The sequence below is a fragment of the Trichosurus vulpecula genome, chromosome 7 (genome assembly GCF_011100635.1).
Source record: "Trichosurus vulpecula isolate mTriVul1 chromosome 7, mTriVul1.pri, whole genome shotgun sequence".
NCBI lineage: Eukaryota > Metazoa > Chordata > Mammalia > Diprotodontia > Phalangeridae > Trichosurus > Trichosurus vulpecula.
The window spans coordinates 19,919,413-19,947,309 of NC_050579.1; the positions used below are offsets into that span (position 1 = coordinate 19,919,413).

The 27,897-nt window shown below is 47.1% G+C and overlaps 1 protein-coding gene across 1 annotated transcript in view; it reads left to right on the forward strand.

Moving 5' to 3' along the window:
• The window catches only part of CUX1 (cut like homeobox 1), a 347,958-nt gene that overhangs the window by 186,235 nt on the left and 133,826 nt on the right, over nt 1–27,897 (forward strand). Inside the window, exon 4 of the mRNA XM_036768125.1 lies at nt 27,092–27,170. Within this exon, the coding sequence (XP_036624020.1) occupies nt 27,092–27,170 (79 nt within the window). The remainder of the gene's footprint in view (nt 1–27,091; nt 27,171–27,897) is intronic.

Below are 27,897 nucleotides of genomic sequence, written 5' to 3' on the forward strand. Positions count from 1 at the left end.
TGTTTTTAAACAAATTCTTCCCCCCTACCTCCCAGCAGATTTCTCCCTCGTCGGGGACTCCCCTGGGACTTTTCATGAGGTCTTGCAAACCTTTTGCCAAGGCATTGGTTCTGTCAGGTTGTCCCTGCTATGGGAGCCATCAGCATACACCCCTGGAGCAATTTTTAAAGTGTAAATGTCCTTGCTAGAAGCATTTCCTAATCTTTTCGAGGTCAGAGATGTAGTTTTCAGGAACTTCTATTTTTGAGCCTGTTTCCAAGGGAGACCAACATAGGTTCTGTAAAAGGGGGCACTTGGTCTCCAGTAATGATATGGACTGCCTCAGTAGCTAATGAGCTCCCTGTCATTGGGACTATTCAAGGGGTGAGAGTCCCTCTGCTGCTGGAATAAAATGGTGTCGATAACACCAACTCCCTGCCAACTCTAGGATTCTAGGTCTGATTAGAAGTTTGGAGTGCTAGGCCTTGTTCATATAGGTATTATAATTAAGTATCTCCAAGCAAAAGGCAGCCATGGCATAGTGGATAGAAAAAGACCTTGGACTCAGCAAGCCCCATGTGGAAGCCTGCTCTGACACACAGACACTGTGTGATAACTCCAGGTGCCTCCAGGCAATTCTCAGAGGCTCTGAGAGGCTGAACAGTAGCTGGTCTACATCCGGGAAAGATCGTTCCCCACATGGATCACCCATCACAGCCGGTATCTGGTGATTAGTCAATCTGCCTCTCAGACATCTCTCTTATGTGTGCGTACACTTAGCCACTTGTACTGAGACTATATTGTCAGACCACAGCTAGCGTAGATACGCCTTATTTGGGTTATGCGAAATACATTTATGTTATATATTCTAAGCTTATATTTAGAATGTTGGATTGCACCAATACAAAGATCTAAGACAATTCCCAAGGACTCGTCACACAAGATGCCATCCGCCTCCAGAGAGACAACTGATGAATTCTTAGTGTAGATTGAAGCATATTTTTTTTCTTTATTTTTCTTGCTTCCCCCCCCCCCCGCAACGTGGAAATGTTTTGGACTTCATATGTATAATGAGTATCCCACTTTTTGCTTTCTCAATGTGAGCAGAGTGGTTAGAGGCATGGAGAGAATTTGGACCTGAAAATATATATTTTTTTTTAGTTTAAATTTTTTTTAAAAATTGATCACAGATCTTGAAGAGGAAGGAGCCTCAAAGGCCATCTAATTCAGTGCCCTTAGTGTACTAATGAGAAAACTGAGGCCCAGGTGTTTAAGTGACTAGCTAAAAGTCAAGCAGGTAGGAGGTGGGATTTGAACACAGGTCCTCTGACTCCAGTGAGACCATACGCGTGCGTGCGTGCGTGCGTGCGTGTGTGTGTGTGTGTGTGTGTGTGTGTGTCTATACACTGGTGTCATAGCCTGTGAGGGAGCCTGGATCATTGTGACATGGAGCACCCCAGCTTTTGAAATGCTTCATGGAGAGGAAATGATTATTGAAAGCTTCAGGAACCCCATATTATTTTGAAATTTCCTTTTGAGATAAAGGTCCATTTTCTACACTGTGGAACATTGCAGCAACCTCCAACCCTGCAATTAGCTGTATGCAAACTACCTGTTACCTCTGATGGTGTTTTGCCCCCAGTAAGGAGAATTATTTAACTTCTTTGTCCCCTTCTGTATCACGTGATGCAAATGTAAGAATATGTACAAATAGGAGAAGGTGGTTGGTATTTTGTGGCTGGCTGTCTTAATCAAACAAAATTGCAGATAAAGACTGTTTTGGTTACCAAATAGTCAATTGCCATTAGCTACCAGGAAGTACTCTTTGGGCAATCTGAGGGCAGGGTTTTTCTCTGCAATAGATGCTGTAACAGATGCTCCTTTGAAAGGGGACTTTGGCATAGAGTTAATTCAAAAATGGGGTCCCCTGGAGCAGTTACATGGTAATCGATGAATGTCATGATTTCCAAGGAAAGAATTCCATCAGAGGACATTCCCAGCAACTCAAGATGACATTAATTTTCTGCTGTTGATCGGTGTTTTATTTGTTTGCTATGATATGCTTTTGTACTAATTCTAAGTTGTAAAACCCTCGGACGCTGATTAGTGTCATCGAAATGGCCGTAATGTGCTTTGAGATCTCGGATGAAATCCAGCAGTAGAGCATTTGGGTGGTCTTTATGACGACACAGAAGTGGTTTGGTGGAGCCCTGTTCATCCTGCACCGCCATAGATTATATTGTCTGCCTGTCTGTCTGTCTGCCTGCCTGTCTGTCTATCTATCTATCTATCTATCTATCTATATCCAGTTCTTACATAAAGTCTTTGTTCCCTCGGGGGATTTACGCTTTCCAGATTCAGTTTTTGTCCATCAGACTGGTCCTGAAAGCTTTGTGAGCGTCCACATTAATCCTGCAGGGCATTAGGATGAGACGTGCTCCTTCCCGTGGGGGGAGATGAATGCCAGGGAGAGCAATGCCTGTCTGATGTCGTCTGGGGAGCAGGCCCCCTGGACATGCGGCTGTGACCCCAGCCCCCAGGGATCACGAGCCAAAGTCCTCGGCCTTGGCCGATGGTTCACCCTCATCAGTAGGAGAGAGGGTTTTGTCCCGATCTCTCTCCCTCCCTTCTGCCTTGTGACTGCACCCTAAGGACCATAGGCCTTCCCATCTGCCCTGCATCTCCAGCCATTCTCTCCACCATTCCAGCGTGAGCTCCTTGAAAGCAGGGAGGAGTCCCTGGCGTTTGGCACAGTGTTAGGCACGTTGTAAACTTTCCACCAGTTCCTTTTATTGAGTCAGGAGACCCTGAATTTGAATCCCACCTCAGATACTTATGACTTATGTTAACCTGGGCCAGTCACTTCACTGCCGTCAGCCTCAGTTTCCTCATCTGTAAAATACTGATGATACCTCACGTTGATACATATTGGTGGAATCAAAAGAGGGTGTGTGTGTGTGTGTGTGTGTGTATACTTTATAAGCTTTATATTACATATAAACTTTGTAAACTTTAAAGTGATATGACTCAGGAAGGTCCCTCAAACCTTGTCCCATTGAATGCACCAATCTCCTCGACAGTGCCTGCCCCTGGCATGGCTTTCCTCCCTCGGCTGGAGTCCTGGAGGTCACCTGCAGCGGGAGGCCCCGCCTGTTTCTGGGTTGCACCAGGTGTCAGGAGGATTGCTCCTTTTGTTGAGAAGGCTCCCAGGAAGTCTGGTTCTGCCTAATCCCTCTTCCGAGTGGCAGCCCATCAGATACTTGAGAATTGTGGATGTCCATGTGCCATCCTCCTCTTTTCCAGGCTGAACGTCCCCTGCCCCTTCAGCTGTCCCTTAAATGACCTTGTTTCTCCACTTTTCCTCACCATGGTGATCTTTCCAAGTACCTACCTGCAGTCAGTGAGTCAGCATGGCAATATGGCTGCCAAAAATCTAATTGGATTTCAGGCAGGCAGCGTTAATCCAAGTGTCCAGATCGAGGGAGGCAGGTCCCAGGGAGCTCTGCTGGGCACCAGGCCCTGAGATCATTTCTGGGCGATGGGTTTTCATGAGGACATTGGCACTCTGGAACAAAGTAAACAGGCTGACGAGGGAGGCCACGTAATGTGTATATCCGTTGTAGGAACTGGAGACACCTTGCCTGGAAATGGCGACCGTGAGGGTATCGGGAAGGCCATCGTAGCTACCACCAGATGCTTGGAGTAACTGTCCCATAGAAGCAGGATTAGGCTTCCCCTGGGTAGCTCCAAAGAGCTGCAGCCAGTGCTAAGAAATTCTGAGGAGAGAGATTTCGTTTATTAGAAGGGAAACCTTGCTTCTCATTTTAACTGGCCCATCCTTCCACCTAGTCCTCCAGCTCCCGCCCTGACGATTGTTGAGTACCAGGAGGCCCCTTCCTGCACCAGCTCAGAACTGGGTCCCCGACCCTGCTTCTCACCTCGAGCTCTGGGACCCGTCATCAGAGCAACAGGACCATTCCTGGAAATGACAGTCAGTTGCCTCAAGGGTCTGTGTGACAGCCCTGCACCTTCCAAAACACCCTCCCTAACACATGATATTTTCTCCTGCTTCCCCTACAAGAATATCAGCTCCTTGAGAGGAGAGACCACCTTGCTTTTTGCATTTGTAGCAGCAGCAGTTGGCACAGTGCCTGGTACGTGATGAGTCCTTAATAAACGCTTCATTAACTTTCTAATCGTTCCTGGGGACCTCCAGATGGGGGCTCTCCAGGGCCTCAGAGAAGCTGAGAGAGACGATGTCAGGGGCAGCTTGTATGGGACCAGCTATATCACCCAAGAAGGCCATTGGGTCGACTTGGGGCCCATTGCATTCTTTGTGACCACTGTGCTGAGTTCAAGTGGCCACCGTTGCTTTTACAAACTTTTCATAAATGATCAAGTGAAAGGTCAGTGGCAGAATTCTGTCAGGGGTCAATCTGCCCCACAGTTTTGTTTCTGGAATTCAGAGGGCAGTTTACCAAATTAGACGAAGAAGATTGTCTTCACCAGCGTAGGCTCCCTTGATAGAGGATGTGATAACCGGAGGAGAATTATCAAGGCTATGTTAATAGCCCATTTGGTAGAGCGCTGAGCCTGGAGTCAGGAAGACCTGAGTTCAAATGTGGCCTGAGATACTCACAAGCTGTGTGACCCTGGGCAAGTCACTCAACCTCTGCTTGCCTCAGTTTTTTCAACTGTAAAAATGGGTGGTAATGATAGCATCTAGGTGCCCCCCCCCCAGGTTATTGTGAGGGTCAAATGAAATAATATGGTAAAGCACATAACACACTGCTGCCTGGTGCGTAGTAGGTGCTGTGGTGTATAGTTGTGTGTGTGTGTGTACTTGCACACAGAGCATATAGCTATCTATTCACATGTGTAATAGATAGTAATCTCTGTATCTATATGTAGATATACACACGTATAGTCGATAGTCATCATGTCCATGTGTGGGGTGATCTGCAAATTTAAAACTGTCAGTAAATGCAGACAGTCAGTTGACTAAATAGTCTGGCTGTCACCCTCAGTTTCAGGTGTCCCTCAGTCATTACATGTAGGTGCCCAGAAACTAGAGCCATCTGAAACAAAGCCGTTGTCTGACTTAGAGCAGCTTTCTGACAGCCCTTCCAGATGTCATCATGACGCCTGGTGCACAGTAGGTGCTGTATGGAGGTTAGCTATTACTTACCAGTATTCCAGGCTGCTTTGTGGTCACTTAGAATCCCTGAATTCTGAAGGTTGGGTGGGACCTTCAAAATGACCAGGCCCAGCTAGTCATTTAATAGGTAAAGACACACCAGCTTTCAAAGGCTCACAGCCGGTTTGGGGCAGACCCACAAGTGGGACTGAAGTCTCCATGCACCCTTCCCATGGGCCCTTCCCCTGGCATGCGGGATGAGCAACAATTTTCGAGTAGCTTTCTGGGCAGGTGGGCAGAGGAATCCACAGAAGTTTATTGTGGAGGCTCGAATCCCACTCCCCCTTTTTATAGATGAGGAAATAGAGTCCCAGAGGAATGAAATGACTCAGGACCCTGGCATCCTGGAGGGAGGGAGGGTCATAGGGGCCTTCAGAGGCTGGCTGGTCCAGCCCCCTCATTCCAGAGAGGTTCAGTGACTTGTCCCATGATGCACAGGAAGTGAGAGGCAGAGGCAGAATTTGAGCCCAGGTCCATGGCAGCCAGAACCAGCACACAGTCTCCCCTCCCACACCACCACCACTACGACTAGAAACCTCCCAACAAGGGCCTTTCCTCTGGTGCTATAGCTAGGAGACTAAATTTTAAAAAGCCAGGTATTTTAGCCGTTTAAAAACATGCTGGCCAGATAAACACACCTAAACTTTGCTCAGGAGTCGAGTGTCCTTGACACATCTGGTGTCTCCCTTAAGGATAAGCATGAGTCCTGAGGAGGGGCCATCATAGCTAGGCTGCTTGGATGAAGGGCCTGGCTCTGCCTTGAGCCCCCTGGCAGACACTTGCCGCCTCTTGGGCTCTGGACAGGTGTGTAGTGAGTGTCTGCTGCCTGGTTAGCATTTCTGTTCCTTAGTGGGGCCTCACTTTACCAGTGGTGAAAACTCCTTCAGAGGCTGTTTGATAGGGAGAGGAAGCAAGCCCTAGCCTGGTATGCCCCTTAAGGTCCCTAGGCCTCATTGCCTGTCTATAAATGAAGGGGCTGTCCTCACTGGCCCCTAAGGTCCCCCTCAGTTTAGATCTGTGATCCTATCCTAGGAAAGGGGCAAACAGTTGTCTGCAATCCCTGAACCTTTGGCTGGCGGCCTCATGTCATGGTGGTCTTGCTAATCTTAACATTGTGATAGCAGTCTTGTGGCTAGCCACGCATGACAGCATGTACACGGCACTCGTGGCTACTTCTCTAATGATGCTTCTCCATCTTTCTGCCCCTCTTTCAAAGGAGCCTGGGCTAGGATTTGGGGCATTTGTTTCTTCCGTCGGGTTTCTGACAGTACATCCCTTTTGGGAGTAGTCTCTTCTCTGTGAGTCCTGGAGGTCCAACAGACCCAGGATAGAAATTCATCACCACCATTTGAATAATGTATTTTGGGGGTGATTTGTTTTTCCAACTGACTGTAGGACTTTGCTTATATTGATTATTTTCCCTATAGGCTTACTATGCCTGAGTTCTTAATCTTTTCTCCTCCTGCCCAAGCAGCATCTCTTCCTCCTTTCCTTGTTTCTATTCATAGTTTTGGATCAGAATTAATTGCTGATCTATGTAGAAGTATTGGCAGCTTTGGGAGAAGATGACTTCTGGCATCTTTGAGTTTGCCACAGTTGACAAAGGGAATTCTAGACATGGTCAGATCTAGGATTGTGGGTCAGGAGCCGGGAAGAGTCTTAGGCTGTCCGATCTGATCCCCTGGTTTTACAGGTCAGATAACTGAGGCTCAGAGAGTCAGTAACCTAGGGTTGGAGGATGAGGAGGCCATGCCAGCCAACCTCCTCATGTCATAGGAGCTCAGACATGTAAAACATCAGTGGTCATTAGATCTTAGCCCTGATGTGGGAAGGGACCTTAGCCATTTAGTGCTTGAGGAGGCCCAGGGAGGAGAAGTGACTTCTCTCCCAAACCTTAGCAAAGTGGAATTCATATAGGTTGATACGAGCACCTGGCCTTCTCTGTCAACAAACTCCCTTCTACAAAGGGTGAGCCAAACATGGTTCAGATAGATTTGAAGCTTGAGTTGGCAAGGGGGTCCTAGTTTCATCCAGAACCTCAGTTGGACTTGTGAGCTAGGTCACATTTGCCTCATGGGTAGTACTGTAGGATCCCTTAATGACAGCAGCGTCAGGATCCTTGGGATTGAGCCTGATCCTGGCCTACCAGAATGCAGGAGTAGGAGTAGAGACGCGACCCAAGAGCCCATGTCAAGACAGAGGAGGGTTTGCAGCCAACAGGTTGGAATGGGCAGATATAGCTCCAAGGTGAGTCGGGAATAACGAGGCAGGAGCCAAGTCATCTGGAGACAGGCAAGCTTCGAGCATGCCGTACCAATGACATTTTGTTGTGGAGAGTCTTCTTGACAGCCTGCCAGGCCCTTGGGAGCAACTCTTGTTAGCCTTCTGTGGGCTCGAGGTGGGGTGGGGCACGTTCTCCTGGCAGGCAGCACTGGAATCCTTCCCGAGGAGGGAATGGGGAGGGGGTAGTCTAGACATCCCCCAGACCTCAGGCTCTAGGGCAGGGGACAGGAGTACACCAGCCCTGCTTCCTCTCACCGAGGCTAGTGAGTGTTTTTGCCCTCAGCCCTAACATTATCTCCTTTAAATGAATTGTCGAGACCCAAATGAATTATATTCTAGGGAATTAAAAGGCATTTTCAGGAATCACCAGTGCAGCTCTGTCTTTGGGAATTCAAGAATGGAAGATATACTAGCAAACTGGAGCCCCACAGATGCCCCATCCTTAACAAAGGAGGGCGTGGAGAAGGCCAGGATTCCAGAAAAGACGGACAGTGTGACCAAGCCCGTGCCACCCTGTCCCGGTTGTCTCTCACTGTCCTACTGACGGAGAGATGCACGCCGTGTCCTTTATTCTCTGGAGACAGGATTGTTCATTAGCACTCATTCTTGGTCAGGTTGGTTTTCTTTTTCACTTTTTCACTTCTATTCTCCTCATCATCGTGTGTCTCCTCCTCTTGGTTCTGCTTCCTCTGCTCGGCATCACTTTGGACAAGCCTTGGCTGGTTTCTCCGAAATCCTCCTCGTCATCATTTCCCATGGCACGCTGACAGTCTGCTGGCTTCACTTAGCACAGTCTTTTCTTCCATTCCCCAAGTTGTGAGCACCCGCTTTGCCTCCAGAGTTAGCTACTAAAGAGTGCTGCTCGATGAATATTTTGTCATCCACACTCCCCTGACTTCTGTAGGGTATTGGATGGCTGGGTCAGAAGGAATGAGAGCTTTAATTGCTTTTCCTATGTAACTTCAAGTTTGCTTCTAGAATTGTTGATCTAATTGACAGTTTTACCAATAGCGTATTAGCGTGCCTGTCTTCCCACAGCCCCTCCAACATCGACTCTTTGCTTTTCGGTTTTGTTTTGTTTTCTTTGCCAACAAAGGTCTATATTGATTCCGAGCTCTATTCTTTCCAACATTTCTATTAAATTAGCATGCATGAAGATAGAGGATGTGTGTTTCTCAAATTTTTAGTTGTCCCAAAGCTGGAAGGCCTATCAGTATTCACAACTATCCCAGTATTTCACTGAGGTATTTTCAGATATTTCCAAACAAACCAGTATTTCACAAATACGAAGCATGAGCCAGGATTAACGAGAGGAAATTTCTCCGGGACAAACACAAAGCCCTCCATTTCACAAAATGCCAGCCACAGAAGTGAGATCCTAGCAGATCAGCTCCCTTGTTCTTCTGAGTCTTGGGATCATAGATATAGAGCCTGAAGAAGCTTAGAGGCCAAGAAGTCCGGTCCCCTAATTATACAGGTGGGGATACATAGGACCAGAGAAATAAAGTAACTTGTCCAAGGTCACACAGGGCAGAATTTAAATTTAGATTTTTCTAACTCCCAGGTTCCTTCCCTCTGCTACTTTTAAAGCCACCATCTGTGGGATTACAAGCACCTGAGCACCTGACATAGAGCAGGTGCTGAAGAAATGCCTGTTAAATTAGATAGAAGTGTAGTGGGAGAATCTGGGAAAAAATTATGTAGGGATTTCAGTTGACTGCAAACTCAGTATTAATCACCAATGTGATACCACTATGGAAAAAGGAATGTCAGCTGTAGAAGTGACAGAACCAGAGGATCTCCTAAAGGACCGGGAGCGTCAATTGCCATGGAATTCAATTTTTTTTTTCTTCACAATGCAAAGAAAACAGAAATAGGTGAAATGTTTTATTTGAAAGTATAAATTATACTACAATATTTATTCATACATCTGGTCCTTCTGGTGTTAATGACAGAAAGGAAGGCAGGTAAGTAGGCTCGGGTCACTGGTCATATTGTATCTAATATTAGGTTCCTTTCCGAGGGTCACATTTTAGGAGCGAGATGGGCATGCTATACTGGGAGTACTTTGTAACAGTTAGAATTGCTCAGAAGCGCAGTGTTTTGGTGAAGTGGTGAGGTCCTGTCACCTGAATTGCTTTCATCAGAGCCTGGATAACTTTCTTCTCTGATGGGCTTTTGATGAGAGCTTTGTCTTAGGTCATTTCCTAGAATCTCTTCTGAGACCGATATTCTGTTTTTACAGGACAAAGTCCAGACTCTTAGCTCCAAAATCTCACGGGGTCATAGCTCTGGATCTCGCCCCCTCATCCTGCAGATGAGGAAACTGAGGCCCTAAGAGAGAAAATAGAATTCATAAAGTTCAAAGTAAATAGATCTGATCCCATGGCTGGTGTGTGTGTGTGTGTGTGTGTGTGTGTGTGTGTGTGTGTGGAAACATGGATGATATAAAGGCAAAATACCCTGAAATGTGGAAGGAAGGGGGGAAACAGCCAAAGAAAACTGATGGGAGAGGAGGAGCCCATGAACCTGGATGACCGTGGCAGACGATCCCAGGTGTAGACTTGACAGGAACCTTAGAAACCACAGTCTCCAGCTCCCTCGTTTCACCGGTGGGGAAATAGGAGGCCCCAAGAGGCCGCCACTCGCCCCAGCTGTGATGCTGCTTCCTGCACCCCTAGCCTCCCCATCTCCTGTCTTAGTGGCTGCCTCTGTTCACTCGGGGCTTCCTGACCTTTCACACACAGCTCCTGCCTCCCCATCCTTGAAGCCCCCTGGGTGCTGCCAGAAGTTCTCTCTCCCTCCCATGATCCCTCAGAACAGCCACTCATCGCACTCAGGTGCCCAGTCTCACCTTTCTTAGGGCAGGCATGGCACCTCAAACTTCCTTCTGTTTTCCGTGGGGCCTAGTTCTGCTTCGCACATAGGAGGCCATTAGGAAACCTTTGTTTAAGTCAGTTCAATAAGAGATTCGTACCTGTGTGACCTTGGGCACAAGTCACTTAACCCTCCTTGGCCTCAGTTTCCTTATCTGTAAAATAAGGGGTTTGGACCGGCTTCCTTCAGGGTATGACAGTGGTCTCCCTTGTATCTTTGACTTAGTAAGCTTTTAACACCTTCTATGTGCCAAGCACTGGGGTGAAAATGCAGACACAGGCTGTACTCATAAGGACCACGGGTTCTGGCAGTCTTGTCTTACTGCTCCCAGCATTTGGCATAGTGCTTGGCACAGATAGAGCCCCACGGTGAGGAAAATTTAGAGGCCACTAGGGGGCGCGATAGTGACAGAGCGCCAGGCCTGGAGTCAGGAAGCTGCAACTTCATGAGTTCAAATGCAGCCTCGGACACTTTCTAGCTGTGTGACTCTGAGCAAGTCACTTTACCCTGTTTGCCTCAGTTTCTTTATCTGCAAAATGAGCTGGAGAAGGAAATGGCAAATCACTCCACCATCTCTGCCCAGAAAACCCCAAATGGGATCGCCAGGAGTGAGACATAACCAGAAACGCCTGAACGACAAAAACGGTTCCACCACAGTCTCTAGGAGGCCTCCTGACAATCTTGCCTTTTTATCTCTAGGGCTTAGTACAGTGCCTAGCACATAGTAGGTGCTCAACAAATACTTGCTGATTACTAATCGATTCCAGCTCTTGGTCTTTGGTTCTGTGATCGTGTCACCTTGCTTGTGCTCCTGTTGAATTGTGGGAGAGGCAGAGGAGCAGGCCGGGCAGCCCCTTCCCCAGGCTGTACCTCGCTTTTGCTCCAAGCTTGGCACAAATAAGTTTTTGGGTTCTGGTGTATGTGTGTGTGTGTGTGTGTGTGTAAATTTCCTTACAGTCAATTCAAAGGCCTAATTAATACAGTTTCTTACTGTAGGTTTGCTCCATGATGGCTCAATTAGGGGAGCAGTAGATCTGTGGTTCAGCATGCAGGCCAGCTTCATAATTGAAAACACATTTTCTTCTCCCAAGTTGCAGCTGGTTTGGTTCTGTTCATGCAGAAAAGGATATAACCTTGCATAACAGAGGAAGTGAACGGTTGAGAGAGAAGCCAAATTCAATTTCAGTCAGATATTTGGAGGATAAGTCCATGATCTATGGAAGCTCAGCAATGAAGAGTGTGTGCACGCGGGGAAGAGTGCATTCAGCAGTCTATTAATCACGGCCAGCCCGGGGGTGCCGCCGTGCACGGCCCGTACATGAGTGCAGCTCCTCGCCCAGGCCTGGAGAGCAGCCAAGCCCTCCAGAAGTTAACCTCTTAAAGACCCTGAGCTGCTTTCTGTTGAATAAATGTAATTTTGTGGTCAGAAATAAATGCTTGTGATGTAGCAGGAGCTTTGAAAACAACAGTGAGCCAAAGCGATTACAAATTGCTCTGTGTTTTGGAAGTCAACAGCATACATCAAAATTCCGAGCTCACACCGCATTGATTTAGGCCCAGAGCTCTGCAGCGATTCAATAAAAGGCCTATTAAACCATTGTGGGTAATGAACAGTCCACAGCAAATCTAATATTTTCCGTAGATAATTATTTCTAACATCCTCTCGGTTACTGACAGTGGGCTTCTTGGGTGTTTGCCGCGTGAACCAAGGCATGCGAGAACACGATTTGTTTTAATTTTGCTGGCCTGTCAGAGCCCTGGTGTCAGACGCCGAGCAGCCCAGACAGGCCTCTGAAGGGCAGATTCTGTTTACTGCCTTTACCAGGGACGTAACAGATTTTTGGTCTGGCTTAGGAGGCTTTCTTTCCGGGTCATCCAGCTGCTCACAAAAATCCGAGTGTCTGGGTCGTGTGGGGGAACTTGGGACCCTGGAGCTAATGCTGCTAAGGCCTTCTGAGGTCAGCTTGTCCAGTCCCTGTTTTACGGCAAAGGACGCTGAGGCCCGGGGATGACAGAGAGTGCCAGAGGTGGCATTTGAGCCCAGCTGCCAGGTAGGCTCGTTGCACTTGCCACCTGCTGGGATGGTGTGAGCCCACAGGTGCTTACCCCAGCCTCTGCTTACTTCCTGGATCTATCCACATTTGGCCCCTTTGGCACCGGCTGCCCAGGGCTACTTCCATTCCCTTCTTGTCGAGTGCAGTCTCACCCGGTGGCTCTCCTTTCCATGAGCGACTCCAGCCAGATCCGTCCCTGCAGCACAAGGCTTTAAGGTTTCTGTGGGCCCATGAGCTGAAGTCAGCCTCTCTGTGTCTGCCCCCCAGGCCTCCTGGGTCTGCCGCCGGGGCCTTCCAGAACCTGGAGAATCCCTCTTTGCATGCCCACCCTTTGAGGATGCGAAGACAGCCTTCTTTCCTCCAGACCAACCATTCCTTTATTTCATCTGGTCTGAACTTGACCTTCCCCATCTGGGTCACCCTCCTCTGGACCCTCCTCAAATGTGCTGCCCAGAGCTGAGTATGTTAACCAGATCTTAATAAGACTCGTGGCTCCAAGGGAGCCTGGTGACCTGCGCCATCCTTGTTGGTTTCTCTCTATAGACCACCCCCTGCCCCCTCCCCCACATACATATCTATCTATATGTATAACTTTCTGTGTGTATACAGTTATATATGTGTGTGTGTGTGTGTGTGTAATGTGTACTTGTTGGTTAATTCATCTATTTCTCATTGTGAAAGCCAGATGAAAATGTTTGCCATTTTGCAGTTCCATTTAATAAATAAATGCCTTAAGCATGAACAGGTTTGTGCTTGGTACGTGGTTCAAGAAGGCAATGTTGAGGAGAGATGAGAGCAGGTCACAGACACCTAGAATGTCAGTAAGAAGGTGATGTTGGGTGCCCAGGGGAGCCATGACCAGGCAGAGAAGCTGGCAAGGATGTGCGGAGGGCCAGAAGGAAAGGAGCAAAACTGCCCTTAGAGAGTAAGTGATGTTTTAGGGTCACAGACACAAGAGCTGAGGGGACCTCAGAGGCCCTTCTGTTCCCAGGATCCCAGCCTAATGATAACAGGATTGCTCACATATATAGAGTGCTTCCAGGTTCGCAGACTGCTTTATATCCATTTGATCCTTAAGACAACCCTGGGAGGTAGGTGCTGGTATTATCCCCACATTATAGAGAAGGAAACTGTGCCTGGGAGGGTTAAGTGACTTGCCCAGAGTCATACAGTAATTATCTTAGACAGGATCCAAACTCAGGTCTTCCTAACTCCATGTCCAGCACCTGGAAGGGACCTCATAGCCTTCGAGGCCAAACCCCTGGTTTTACAGATGAGTAAACTGAGGCCCACAGAGGTTTAAGTGACTTGCCCAACATCTCTCAGATAGTAAGCGGCAAAGGTGGGCTTTGAATGTGGGGCTCTGGGTCAAGTCAGCATTTTTCTGCTTCCCGACAGGTGCCGGTGGTCATAGGGCAAGCCTGGATGGCTGGTGCCTTGAGCATCACTGCAGTGATGATGCTTGTGGTCCTCATGGATCCATCACGATCCCTGATAGGCCCCTCTGAGCTATGCTGGGCCTCTGGCGGGGGGGAGGCCTCGATGGAAGGCAAGGACCATTCTGGGGGAAGAAGAGCAGAGCGAGCCAGAAAGCATCTTAGCTGAATTGGAATGGTTGTGTCTAGGCCCAGGCCTCTTCCAAACCATGCAGGAAATGAGGCGTGTGGACAGCAGTTTATCATCTGAGGCTTATAAACCAGGCCAAAGCCCCTTCACTCTGTTCTTGACCTGCCCCATCACTGCCTTTCCTTGGCCTGGTTCACATGTACTCTTAAGGTCTCATAGCAAAGATATCTAATGTCTTTAAGCAGGGACCTTTCCCCAGTAGCCGCAGGCCAAAGCCGCCATACCTGCCGTGGGCTCCGATTTATTCTAAGACAGTGGAATTCTCATATGTAGGTGTCATTATATGAGGGCCATTTCTTTCTGCAGAGCTCCCTTCCCATTGAAAAACTCAATCTTGCTGTTAATTAGATATTACCAATGCTCCATTAATCTAATAAAGTCTTTTTGTAAGAAAAATGGGTGCCAAGGGCCAGATTTTTAAAGGGAGAATGCTGCTTCTGCACGTATGAAAGTATTGGAGTCAAAAAGGGAGGACTGAGAGATGATAGCAGGGGCTCCAGGCTCTCAGCTGACAGCCCCTCCTGACAGTAGATGGAGACCCCCATTACATCACTGCCCACCCCCTCAACAATCCAGTCGAATTCTCCTCCTCTTTCCCCATCCCTCCTATTCCTTTCTTGTTAGAACTGAACCAAACCACGACCCTCCATTCAGTAGACCATCTGACATCCAAGCTGGCCTATCTATCCACAGTGAGTCAGTCAGCAAGGCAAACATCTATAAAGTGCCTCATGGGGCCAGTTGCTGCTCTATGTGCTGGAGATACAAAGACAAAAGGAATGCCATCCTGCCTTCGGGGAACATATATTTCAAGGGGGAAAATCGGTGTTGCCTCTTTACTCTTTGAAATATAACTAGTTCTTCTTCTTTTCCCTTTGCTCCTTTCTTCTTCCCTTGCCCCTTCCATCTAAACTGGGATTACTGAAGGAAAAAAAACCCAGAGAAGGAAGGAAGGGAGGAGAGCCCCCACAATGCAGTGCAGTGGCTTGCAAACTTTGGACTCCTAGCCATTCTTAAAAATTATTGAAGACCCCTTTATACTCATGAAAATTATCGCTGAGCCCAAAGAACCTTTCTCTATGTAGGCTAGAGTATTTGCAGTATTAGAAATTAAAACTGATCATTGTTTTAAAATTACCAATTCACTTAAATAATACTCATGAACCCATCACATGTTAACAAATATTTTTATGAAAAAAATGACTATTTTCTGAAACAAAAATAAAATATTGAGAAAAGTAGTATTATTTGACATATTTTTGCAGATCCCTTTAATGTCTACCTAATAGAAGACAGCTGGATTCTCATGTCAGCTTCTGCATTCAGTCTGTTGTGATTTGTTGTTTTGGTTGAAGTATGAAGGGATCTGGCCTCATACCGATAGGTAGTTGGAAAAAGGAGTATTTTAATAGGCAAGTCATGGTTTAATGTTGTTATGGAAATAGATTTGACCTCGGATTCCCTGAAAGGCTTTTGGAGACCCCCGGGTGTCTGCAGACCACACTGAGAATTGCTGGTATAGTTGAAGGAGTCAGTGGACCTGGGTTCAGATCTCACTATTGCCACAGTACCTCTGTGACTTTACACAAATCAATTCTGATCTCTTGGCCTCAGTTTCCTCAGTTTCCTGGTTGGACCAGATGGTCTGTCTTGTAGCTCTCACTTGCTCATCCAGTGGCCCTTAGATCTCTGTGGACTTTTGGGGGTCTGTTTTTGTACGTTCCTAGACAGTAGGGACTTTGCTTCCTCCACTGTCCAAATAATAACTAACCCTGGCTTCCTAGTTCTTGATGACTATTCATTGTTAGTCACCCCAATAGTTGATGATCCGTCCAAATCAGTGGGTCACATTCTGTTCCTATAAATGGTTGCCAGTGGGCAGGTGGAGGGTGGGGTACCAATTTCCGTGAGAACTGTTGCTAAATTTGAGTGCTATGCCGCGTGGTGTGTTTAAATTGAGATACTTAATCTTGGACGCTGGCATCTGTCAATTGTACATTCATCTCAGTTAGAGAAAAGGGATTACAGATCTTGGGAGTCTTAGTAGGCTATCCAAGGCTAAAAAACGGCATGGAGCCGGTTCTTTTAGTGTGAACTTTGAGCCGGGCATAAGAGATCACAAAAACCAGAAAAGAAAACAGAAAACCTTAACCTTGGAAGGCAGAAGGAGGGCTCACTCCCACCCTGGTTTTCTTCCTACTGTTTCTTATTTCCCTGTGGTTCCAGTGATCTTTTGAAGAGTCATAATATTCCACAGCGATATCAAGTTATCTCTTCATAACTGGAATACTCTGCCAAGAATTGTATCCATGCACTAGCTGGGAGAAATACTGGGCTTGGTCACTGCTGTTTTTGTTTTTGTCCAGAAAATGTCTGTTCTTTTTACATGGCCGTGCTCAGATAAAATTAGAACTGGGGACTTTGGTCTGGGCTCTGATCTCATCTGGACTTAACTCTTAAGATTCTCTTGACTTCTGGTATACCATGTGGCTCTTTAAATCAGACCTGGCAGCCAGACATCAAGTGCAGACAAAATGATTCTGTCCCATCACTGTATGATTTGCTGGCCTTTTTTGGCCTCGGGTCCCAAAGCACATTGATTGGAGAAGTCTCTTAATGGTTTATATTTGTTCTTCAGTCATTAGCTGGTAACCTCCCTGGCTGAAGGTTGGTGGGCCACTCCATAATACACTGGCAGCATTAGGATGCTTGAAGTGATATGTAAGCCATCTCCACCCCAAAGGACTTAAGGTTTTTGGCTTTGGTCTGGGTTTGATAGCGACATATGGAAAAAGAAGCAATGTTTCCCCCTCACCACTGGAAATTCCACTTGTTCTATGATCATCCCTGGAGACACAATGTGGCTCTCTAGTACTTAAAAATCAGATACTGCCCCTGTGGACTGATCGTGGGGAACATGCCAGGACTGTATAGGTATATAGAAAGCTTTTATCCGAATATATTTATGCCTCTTTAAAGTCTGGATTTATGAATTAAACAATGATTCCAGCTCTGGTTATCAGTTGTTTTTTTTTTTTTTAATAAAGTCACATTTAAAATTAACCTGTGGAATCATAAGATCCAGATTTAACTGAAAACATACTGCCCTCCCTCTCCCCCTCCTTGCCAGCTCTGAGTAAGTCAAATGACATTTTAAAGTATTTCGCCCTGGGTTTCACAACATGCCTATTTTAGTGGAGAAGGCAGCATGGTATAGTGGGGAGAGAGCTGGTCTTGGAGTTAGGGATGTGGGTTCAAGTCTTGTCCCAGACATGCACTGGCCTCAGTGCCCAGGCAGAAGTGCCCCCTCCCTCTCCCTGCCCCCTGCCTCGAGATCTCCGGCTGCAGAGTGGGTGCAGATCTACATGGGAGAAGGATTTTACCTATTAGGAGTTTGTCCTACTAATGAAATTGTGGACTTGAGCCACAAAAATTTTAAGTGATCAGAGGGAGGGACAGCATCTCCAAATTGGATGAAATGCAACTCTATAGACTTGGAGCTTTTAGAGGTCAAAGTCTTATTCTTGCCCAGGAAGCTGCAGTGAAGGTGCTGCCCAGGGCTGAGAGGTTCAGCCAGTGACTGACCCCTGGATGTCCCATAGAGATAGTGACTTTGGGCAGTGAGTGAAGGGGCAGAGCTCCGTGTCCTCTGAGTCTGTCTGGCCGTAGATCTATGATCCTATGATTTCACCTCATTGGGCCTTGGTTTCCACATCTATAAAACGGGTGGCAGTGTTTGGACTAGACAGCATCCTCAGTCTCTTCTGGTCGTGGCCCCCCAAGACCTCTAGAATTACAGACCTGGAAATCCTTTTCTTTATGGGATATGACAACTCCTTGTTTCTTGGGCCTGGTGGTCCTTGTTTCTTCTTCCTAAACTTTATTCCCCTGATGTTACATCGGTTCGTAATCGCCCCCCATTGTCTGCGGGCTTCAACGATCCAGTGTTCTGGGCTCTCTTGGATAGAGATGATGGCTGTCAGTGGCAGCCTCTGTGGTGCTGGTCAGTAGGGTGGTGTGGTGGGTAGAGCCCTGCCAAGGAGCGAGAAGGCCTGGATTCTAATTATCCCTCTGATGCCGACCTTTTTGAGCCTTCCTCAGTGAGTGGGAGCGCCGCAGAGCAGAGACCAGCCTGTGTGAGCCTGGGCCTGTCCTTCAGGCCTCTGAGCTTCAGGTTCCTTATCTGTCATTTGGGAGTAGTGACAGCCCCTTCCTCATGGGGGCTTTGAGGATCCTATGAGAAAATACGTTAAGCATTTTGCAAACCTTAAAGGTCTAAATCTAAATCGAGGCCACAGCTTCACCACCCCTGGTCTGAAGATATGTGGACTTTATCTTTTTTATCATGTTTGTCATGCTTCTTATCTGTCCAAGAAGGACCGAAGTCCTGACCCCACTTAAGTCAGGCCGTTGTGGGGGTGCTCATCTCGAGAACCTGGAGCTACAAGGGATCCCAGAAGCCTCCAGGTCCAAACCCCTTCGTTTTACAGATGGGAGATTTGCCAACAGCCTCTCAGGTAATGAGCATCAGAGGCCAATGAGAAAGGTGATTTTAAAATATCTTTCAAACAAATGGTAAAAGCGCCACACCAATAGAAAAGGCCCTCTTGTCTGAGCTCACTTTGCTAAAAAGGCAGAAGCCCAGATGACCACCCAGCCCAGCCCAGCCCATGGACTTCCACCAATCAGAAGGCCCGGTACATTGGGGGGTGGAGCCTGTTGGGGAACATAAAGCAAAGAACCAGGGCATCCCCTGGTCTTACCTGGGAGAGTCATGTTGTCCCCCCAGTTTCCTATGAGGGGGCAAGAGAGAATCTAAGCCACAGCCCGTGGATGGATGGGTTCCAAGTGTCAGCCTTTGCCTTGGCCTCTGCTCAGCGAGAGCCAAGCCCTCGGGTCTTCAGGTTGCCGCCTGGGGCCAGTTACTGGTGTTGAGTCTGTGTAGGGGTGGGGGTAAAGGGAAATCTGCAGGGGGGGGCAGGAGGGACCAGGCTCAGCTAGCTAGTACACGTCTGAGGTTGGATTTGAACTCAGGTCTTCCTGACTACAAGCCCTGCACTCTGGGCCCTATGGCTTCTGTGGTCTCTTCCAGCTCTTTATTCTGATGATCCTCCATTCCTTCACTTGTGAGCCTCAGTTTCCCCATCTGTAAAGCAGGTGGATGATAATTGTGCTCCCTGTCTCAAAGAATCCTATGAGATGGCTCATGTTATCAGTCAATGTTCTACATTTTTAAGGGCCTAGTATACCATGTGCCAGGTACTGGGCACACAAAAACAGACTCCAAGCATCTGCTGCCCTCCAGTAGCTTATGTTCTGTTGGGGGAGATGTAAACATTTTTGTCATTTTTCTTGGGTGGTCTCCTAAGACGTGATTTTATCACCGCGGGGAGAACCCTAAGTGAAAATTGCTTGCAGTTTTCCTGCAATTGCTAATGCAGACCTAAAGCTCCCTTCCATCTCTCCGTCTTGGCACGCTTGGGGCCCTGAGAGGTTAAGAAGCTGGCCCAGGGTCACAAGGCCACTCCGTCTCAGAGGTAAGACTCAAACCCTGGTCTTGGTGACTCCCAGCCCAATCTACTTTTCATATAAATGACAAGGTATATTATCGGGCTCACCCCTTTCTGCTTTCCCACCAAAAAGAAAAATCCGTGGTTCAGTCAGCTTTAGCTGGCTTCCTCCCTGAGAATTGCCGTTGTACATCCAAAGGAAACCAGTCCATTGCCACCAACAGCCTCAGCCAAGAGAACGTTAGGAGTTCTCCCCTTGCATTCTGGCCTGTGCGCTGTCCCCTACGGCAAATTATCAGCAGTTTCAATAGTTCTTGTGTCTCCCATTTCCAGCCCTATAAATCAGCTTTTTGCTGTGGTAGCAAATCAGACCCTTTCCGGAAGCTCTGAGTAGGTTATTTCTAATGTCCCTCAAGGCTCCGAAATTTTATGGTTCTGTTTACTTCCTTATTTTCATGGGGTCATAGATCAGAGGCTTGTAGGATCAGAGAATGTCGGAGTTAGAAAGAACATTGGAGATTGACTGCCCTGACTCCTCACCTAACACAAGAGGAAACTGAGTCCCAGAGATGGGGAGCGAGTAGCAGAGACAGAATTCCTACCCGTGTCCTAAGATCATCCGTCTAGAGGTGGAAGAGACCCTACTGCAGCCTCCTCATTTCTCAGAAAAGGAAACTGAGACGGAGATGTTAGAGATGGCTTCTTCAGGGTTACATAGGGTTTTGATCCCAGGTCCTTGGAATCTGCCGTCACCTTCTTTCCACTGTCCCCACTGTTGCCCCGACTCCAAATCTAGTGGTCCTTTCTGTGATAGCCCATCCCTTCTTTTAAAAATTTAATTTAATTTGTTCTCTCCCTCCCCCACTGAAGAACATTTTTAATTTTTATTGACATCTTTGGTTTTTATGTCATCTTTTCCAAATACATCCCTTCCCCCTCTCTGATAAGTCATTTCTTGAGAAATAAAAAATAAAAAAGAAACAGTGAGAAAAGCAATTCAGTAAAACAAGCCAATGCATCGGCTGTCACTAATGGTATATGCTGTGTTCCACATCCATACTCCCCCACCTCTCTGAACAGGGGAGGAACCATTGGCTCATCCCTTCTTCTGTCTGAGTTATAATTATTGTGCTGTGCTTCTAAGAACAGATGGCTTAAAAAAAAAGTCACACTGGGCACCTCAGACTTTTCAGGAGATGTTTAATGCCTCTCTCTTAGGGGTGGGATTGGCTCCTGCGTCTGCCTTGAATCATGATTGTGGGACTCTGGTCTTTGCCCAACCCTTTGTAAGCTCGTGCCCTATCTGGGGCTCAGGGCTTTCCATCTCCCACCATTACTCATGAGAGGCAATGTGTCATGGTGAATAGGAATGGAAAGACCTGGAAGTCTCCCCTCTAACACCTCCGGCTGTGTGACCCCAGGAAAGCCACGGAAACTGTCTATGTCCTCAGGCAACTTTGATTTATAATAACATTTCAAAATAGGGCGATCATCTCTGTTGGTATAGACAGTTTCCTCATTGGGCGTTCCCCATTCCAGCGAAATTGTGGATCCAGGACTGTCCCATCCCATCCATCAAACATTCATCCTGATTTAAGCAAATGTCAGTATTTCAATTTTTATTTTCCAGAACTTCCTTCTCTTCAGTATCCTTTTCTTCCTGGCCCCCCATCAATTTCCCATCTGTACCTGACCGGCTGAGCTTATTACTGCGCCAATAGGATGGCGGAGATAGAAAGACTTGGTCTTTGGGATTTTGCAGCGGGAGACACGGGGCATCGTCCGTTGTGATTCGGTGACGTTTGCTTGCCTGAGAAAGCTTCCAAAGGACGTTTCATTTTAGAGGGAAGAAAAATGTAGCTTCCTACATTTGCAAGTCTCATTCATTTCAGAATGTATTAAACTAATAAGTATTGAGGAAGGAACATTTCATTTCTGTACTGATTTTTAATTAAGAAAAAGCATATTCTTCATCTTCCCAATTATGAGTACAGCCTTAATGACATACAAACTCTAAAAAAAAGCATATGCTAACTCATCCATCCCTCAATTTTTTGTTAGCTTGTGTCAAAGAAAGGCTTTGCTTAATTTAGCCGAATCCTGATTTTGAAGCTTCTAAGAAGACAGACACAGATTTGATACACAGGAAAAGGCCAAATTTGGCCCTAAGGGCTCAACAGGAGTTGGGGCTGCTGCTTAAGCTCTGGCAAATTCTCCCATTAGATAAATATATACATCCTTGCTGCTTCCCTGAAACTATTTCAAGGGTGTGAGTGGGTGGGCACGATGGGCAAAATATTCGTCTCTAATTTAAACTCCCAAGTTAGGAGATCCTCCTGAAAAGCCCAGTTCCCTGCGAGAAGCCTTGTGGTTTATTTATGCTTTTACCCTGGCCTTCCTATTCCCAGCTCCAGAATGAACCCAGAGGCCACTAGACTCTTGAAATGGGGGGTTGAGGGGTGGAAGCAAACCCCCACATTCCAAACGTTGCCGCTTGAGGACTTCAGCCTCGCTGTGTCTCTGCCCATCCTGATGGAGCTCCCTAACGGTCACTCGCCTGCCCATTGCCTGAAGAGCCGGGACACCCGGGCTTGGAAATGGAGGAGGCCCCGGGCTCACCAGTGGTATTTCCCTCGCTCCCCCTCGTTGTGTTTTCTGTACCCCACAAAGCCATGATCTCTTTCTGGTCCTGAATTCCTTCCCTTCCTCCAACACTCAGCTTAGCTGCCGCCTCTTCTGGGAAGTCCTCCCTGCTTCTCCTAAGGGGATGTTTTCTTTCCCTTCCCTTTTTTTTTCCCCATAAAGCCTTGTTTGGAGTCCTCATTTATCCCTTTTTACCCGTTGTTATTTGCCTATATTTCTATCAGAATTGTTGTGATACAAAATTGTTACGATACAAAGAAGGCCAGCTGTGGAGTTGACAGGAGAGGTGTGAGCTGGGTTCAGATCTTGCCTTGGATGCTTAGTACCCACTTTGCTTTACCTGTGAAATAAGGAAATTCCTGCCATGGACCTGCAAAGTTGGAATGTATCCCGTCTGGGAATTTAGGGCCCCAAGAGTGAATTTCCTCATTCGTTATTCTGCGCTTTGTAGAAGCAGCCCGTGTAGTACAAGAGAGGATTAGATTCGGTCCAAAAGTCCTGGGTTCAAATCCCACATAAGGACACCTCTGGGCCTCAGGTTCCTCATCTGTGAAGTGAGAGGCTTGGCTTCCAGTGTAGATGTGGGATCCAGCAGTCCTAGAACCTGAGTCATTCTTTCCTAGCCTTTGAAGGGTTACAGGCTGAGCTCATCGCGGGCACTTACGTATGGCTCTGACTGAGGTCCGGAGGAGAGGCACTATAATTAAGATTTATCCTCATGCCTTTTTAATAAGGATGGAGACAAAGAGTATCATTCCATGCACAGGGAGGGGGGGCATGTGGCATGGGGGGCAAAAAGAATATGTAATTTCACGTCCTTTTACGGAGCAAATGCAAACTCCCTACATGTAGAATCTTGCATGCTTGGAGCGACCACATCCTGTAAAAATGCCCCACAAACTCAGCAATTCAGTTACGTAAGTCAGATAATGTGATCGGCCCAGCCAGTGATCAGAGGAGCTCTGGACGTGGATGCGAGGCTCTCTAAGCTCATAGCCTGTTTCTTGGTTGGAGGCGTAGGGAGCCACCCGAGGGGCATTTTTCAAGCAGGCCTATGCAGCCCTGGGGCTCCAGGAGGCAGCCCGTGGGGTCCTGGGAAGAGCTGAGCTGAAATGTCCGGCAGTCACATGTAGTAGAGCCATCCCTTGGCCATCAGTGGCAGTGCCTTACAACGCGTACATTCAGCCGGTGGGGAAAGGCTGTGGAGACAGTTGAGATCAATGAGGTGACCAGAAAGTCGGCTTCTCATCGATTAACGATCAGTCACTGAACGTGCCCGATAATGGGGGGTGCCAATCAATTCCTTGTCTGTTTGCCTCTGTCATGTGTGTGTGTGATAAATGGTGTCCAGCTCTATTCTTATTGCTGACCTCTCAATGTTGTGAAGATGGTGATTGGCAAAGCAGGACATCAGCTACATTGAAGTGTTTACCCCCTTGATTATAAACTTGTTTTATGCCAACTCCCATCATGGGTCAGAATTGGGAAGTTTGAGGAGACCAGATATTCATGGCCGAGATGCTGATGGTGACACAGACACCCACAAATTGTGTTTGAGTCCAAAGCCCCAAACACAGAAGAAACATTAACATACAACGGCTATCTGTGATTTGGCTTTCCTTACAGAAATCCCCCAAAACTCATGTGGAATGTTACAAATTTAAAACACACACACACATACACACACACACACACACACACACACACAATGCTTTGTTTCTGGCAAACTTACAAGAGCATTTACAAGCAAAACAGTGGGTTTTAAAACAAAATTCTTAGTTGTTGTAAATGGAGATGGAGTCAGCTGAAGCAGTCCCCTCAAAGACTCTCAAATGGGGTGTTGAAAATGGTTGTCAGACATTTCATGGGACAAGCTCTCTCATCCATCATCATGGTCAAAGGCTATAAACTCTTTTCAAAAGCATTAGAATGTATCAGCAACCGATGAAAGGTCCAAATCACTCATATTAAGAAGCAGTAACAGCTCAAGGTTTCACCTTGGAGCCAACCGGTCAGCAAAGATGAACGAGGGAAAAGGGAAGGGAATAAACATTTATGTAGTACCTACTGTGTGCCTGGCCCTGTGCTGAGTGCTTTACAAATATCATCTTAGTTGATCTTCCCGACAACCCTGGGAGGTAAGTGCTAGAAACTGAGGCAGACGGTGCTTAAGTGGCTGGAGAGGCACACAGCTAGTAAGTGTCTAGGGCCAGACTTGCCCTTAGGTCTTTCTGACTCCAGGCCCAGCACTTTGTCCCCTGAGCCATCAGTTGTCTCTGTGGACAATGGCAAAGGGTCTGGGGAAGACAAAAACACTGTTAGGACTGTAACGTGGTCCACCCATTCCGGAATAACGGTTTGGAATTACATGAGAACAGTAACTGTAACATGCCCTCTGATCCAGAGAGCACCTCTGGGAACAGGGACAATGAAATATTCAGGACAGCCCTTTCTGTGGCAGCAAGAAGCTGAATGCCCAGCGATTGGAGAGTAGCGTAGAGTGGACTAACTGGAATGATGGCTGCACCCTAAGAAAGGATGGCAAGAGACATTCAGAGAATCGTGTGAAGACATGAATGAACTGATACAGAATAAAAGAAGCAGAACCAAGGCAACCATAGAGACAGTGTCTTGAAAAGGGAAGGAAAAAGCAAAGCTGGAAAGCAGCTGAGGGCTGTTGAATTGGAGTGACTGATCTTGGCCCCACACTAGAGATTGAGACTGAAAGGAGATACCTCCTCTCTTACCTTGGAGAGGCGGAGGACTGCGGGGGTGAAATGATGCATCTACTGCCCACTTTCCTTAACTGGTGTTTTGTTTGGTTTTGTTTTTTGCTACAAGGGAGAGCTTTTTCAGGGAGCAGTTTCCTTGAAAGGAAGCACCCCAGGCTGAATACCTCGTTTGATCTTTATGGGCACAGGAAGGAGGGGAATTTTGTAGGGTTTGTCCTAGCTGCTAAGCCCAGAGTGGGGGCTGCGTGGACTGGAGGGAAACCCACATTGTATGTGTTGATATGATTTCCTTTACCCTTCTAATATGCTAATTAAGGTATACTCAGTAAAAAAGGAAGGTTCCCTGGAGGATGGGTGTGTATCTCCACATATGAGGGCATCCTATCCAGAAATTACTACGATATAAAAGCAAAAATCACTGAACCAAACAACAAATATTTACCAAGTCCCAAAAGTAGCAGTAAAAATTTTTAAAGTAATCCAATATTGTTCTCAAATCTGAATCATTTGATAGCAAAAATCACATCCTCATTTAATATATTATTAGATTTTATTAGCTATGTTATTAGGTAAAATTAGTCTGAATTTCCAAGTCAGTGTTATGTTATTCAATACCATTAATAGTAGATATTAAAGTAACTTTTAAAATTTTTTTTATTGCTTTTGAGTTTCATTTAAAGGGAAAGTTCCACAAGCTTTACCACAAGCTATACTACTATTTTTTTAAAGGATTGAGAACCACTGCTTTCAAAGTAACCAGCTATCTTGGTATCTAGCGGATGAAAAGTAGCCTGTCCAGTCCCTGGAAAAAGGGTTTGTTCCAGGTTGAATATAACATGAGACGAGTCACGATGCCCTCTGCCTCAGTTTCCTGTGGTTGTGGAACCAGAGAATTTCCTCTGACACTTACTATTTGACCTTGGGTAGGCCATTTCCCTTCTGTGACCCTTAGTTTTGTGATCTGTGAAGTGAGGGGCCTGAACTAGATGGTCTATGAGACCCCTTCCAGCTAGAGAACTGGGGTTCTCTCTGGGCCACACATATTGCTGTCAAAAGAGACAACTGGCGAGTTGGCCGCAGGGACCCTTCCAGCTCTGTGGGCCTGGAGGGAGTTGAGATGATGGTCACAGAGCCATGGAGATGTATAGCTGGAAGGATCCTTCACGACAGCCAAAGACAGAAGAGAAGCTCGGTCGGGTCTGAGCAGTCCGATCCCAGTTGTCATCCCGGTGGATTTGTCACTGGGAAGGCCTTCAGGGCGCCCATTCATAGGATCCCAGCATTTAAAGCCCGTAGAGTCTGTCACTCACGTTTTACTGATGAAGCAGCAGAAGCCCAGAAAAGGGAAGCCACTTCCCAGGGTCTCCCAGGGTTGGAAGCAGCATTTGAACCCTTGTCTCCTGACCCCAAATTCAGGGTACTGTCCCCTCCACACACAGTCTCATGCTTGCGGCCGGCCTTCAGCTAATTCACTGTGTTGACCACAGCATCATGCCGCTCCTTACTCCTTACTTGCCCAACTTCTTTAAACCAGTGGAAAACTTACTCCTGAACTAGAAGGACCTCTTTAAATTTTGTTTGCTTCTGGGTGTTTTGGCAGCTATGTGGTGCAGTGCATGGAACAGGGATCCTGGACTGAGGAAGACCCAAGTTCAAATTTGGCCTCAGATACTAGCTGTCTGACTTTGGATAAATCACTTAACCTCAGTTTGCCTCAGTTCCCTTGTCTATGAAACGGACGAGGGTTGTTGTGAGGATCAAAAGATAGAGTCATTGTAAAAGTGTTTAGCCCCATGCCTGGCGCGTGAACGGAGCACCAATCCTGGAGTCAGGAAGACCTGAGTTCAAATCCAGTCTCAGACACTAGCTGCGTGACCCTGGACAAGTCACTTCACCTTGTTCGCCTAAGTTTCGTCATCTGTAAAATAAACTAGAGAAGGAAGTGGCAAACCCCTCCAGTGTCTTTGCCAAGAAAACCCCCAAATGGGGTCGCAAAGAGTCAGACATGACTGAAACAACTGGCTTACCCCAACGTTATTTTTATTACCAATATTAATATTATTGCTATAGGTTTGTAGTGTGCCATCGCCATGTGGGGGCCCTCGGGCTGTTTGATTTGTGAGTCGTGGCGTTGTGATGTTTCAGTGACTCCCTGCAGACATCTGAGCTGTTTCTCTTTGCCCCCTTTAGATTGATGCACTGAGTAAAAGAAGCAAAGAAGCCGAGGCAGCCTTCTTGAATGTCTATAAGAGATTAATTGATGTCCCAGGTAAGCCAGCGTGCCCGATTTAAAAGAACCGGCGGACCTTTGTTGCGTTAGCTCCCTGGGGGGTTTCTTCTTGGCCAGCTGCAGGAAACAATGCAGCTTGCTCTTAACATTCCAGGCGGTGGGGAAGGAGCTGAGGCCTAGGTGGACTTTCCCAGACTCAGCATCCGGCAGAGGATGCAAATGGGGAGCTCATCACCTGCGTTTACAAAAATATTCATTTCAGCCAAAAACTCAGCCCATTTCTTCTCCATCCTTGTAGTATAGTGGGGAGTACAGCCGGTTATGGGCTGTGGCCTAACTCTTCATCCCTTTGAGCTCTCCCAGCCAAGATTCCAACACTAGTCACCACTCCCCCATATGGATTCTCTCCCTCTGTCAGAAGGAAGCTCTTTGGGCGCAGGGATGGTCATCCTTTGGAAGGTGACTCTCCGGGCCTAGTGCAGTACCTGGCACATAATGATTAATAAATGCTTACTCATTCATTCAGTAAACTTGTAAGAGAGTGAATGCATTCTTATTGACCCACATCATGCATTGATTAATGCCGCTCTCCATCAAGGCGTACAAGTCCACCACTTTCGCCAAACTAACTCTGGCCAGTTCAGTTTATGTGCCAAGCGCCAGGCCAGATGCCGAGGGAGCCCCTTTCCCTGGAAGTGTTCCCGGTCCAGTGGGATGGAAGCTCCTTATGCACAAGACCTATACAGAGAACTATAATACAAGTGCG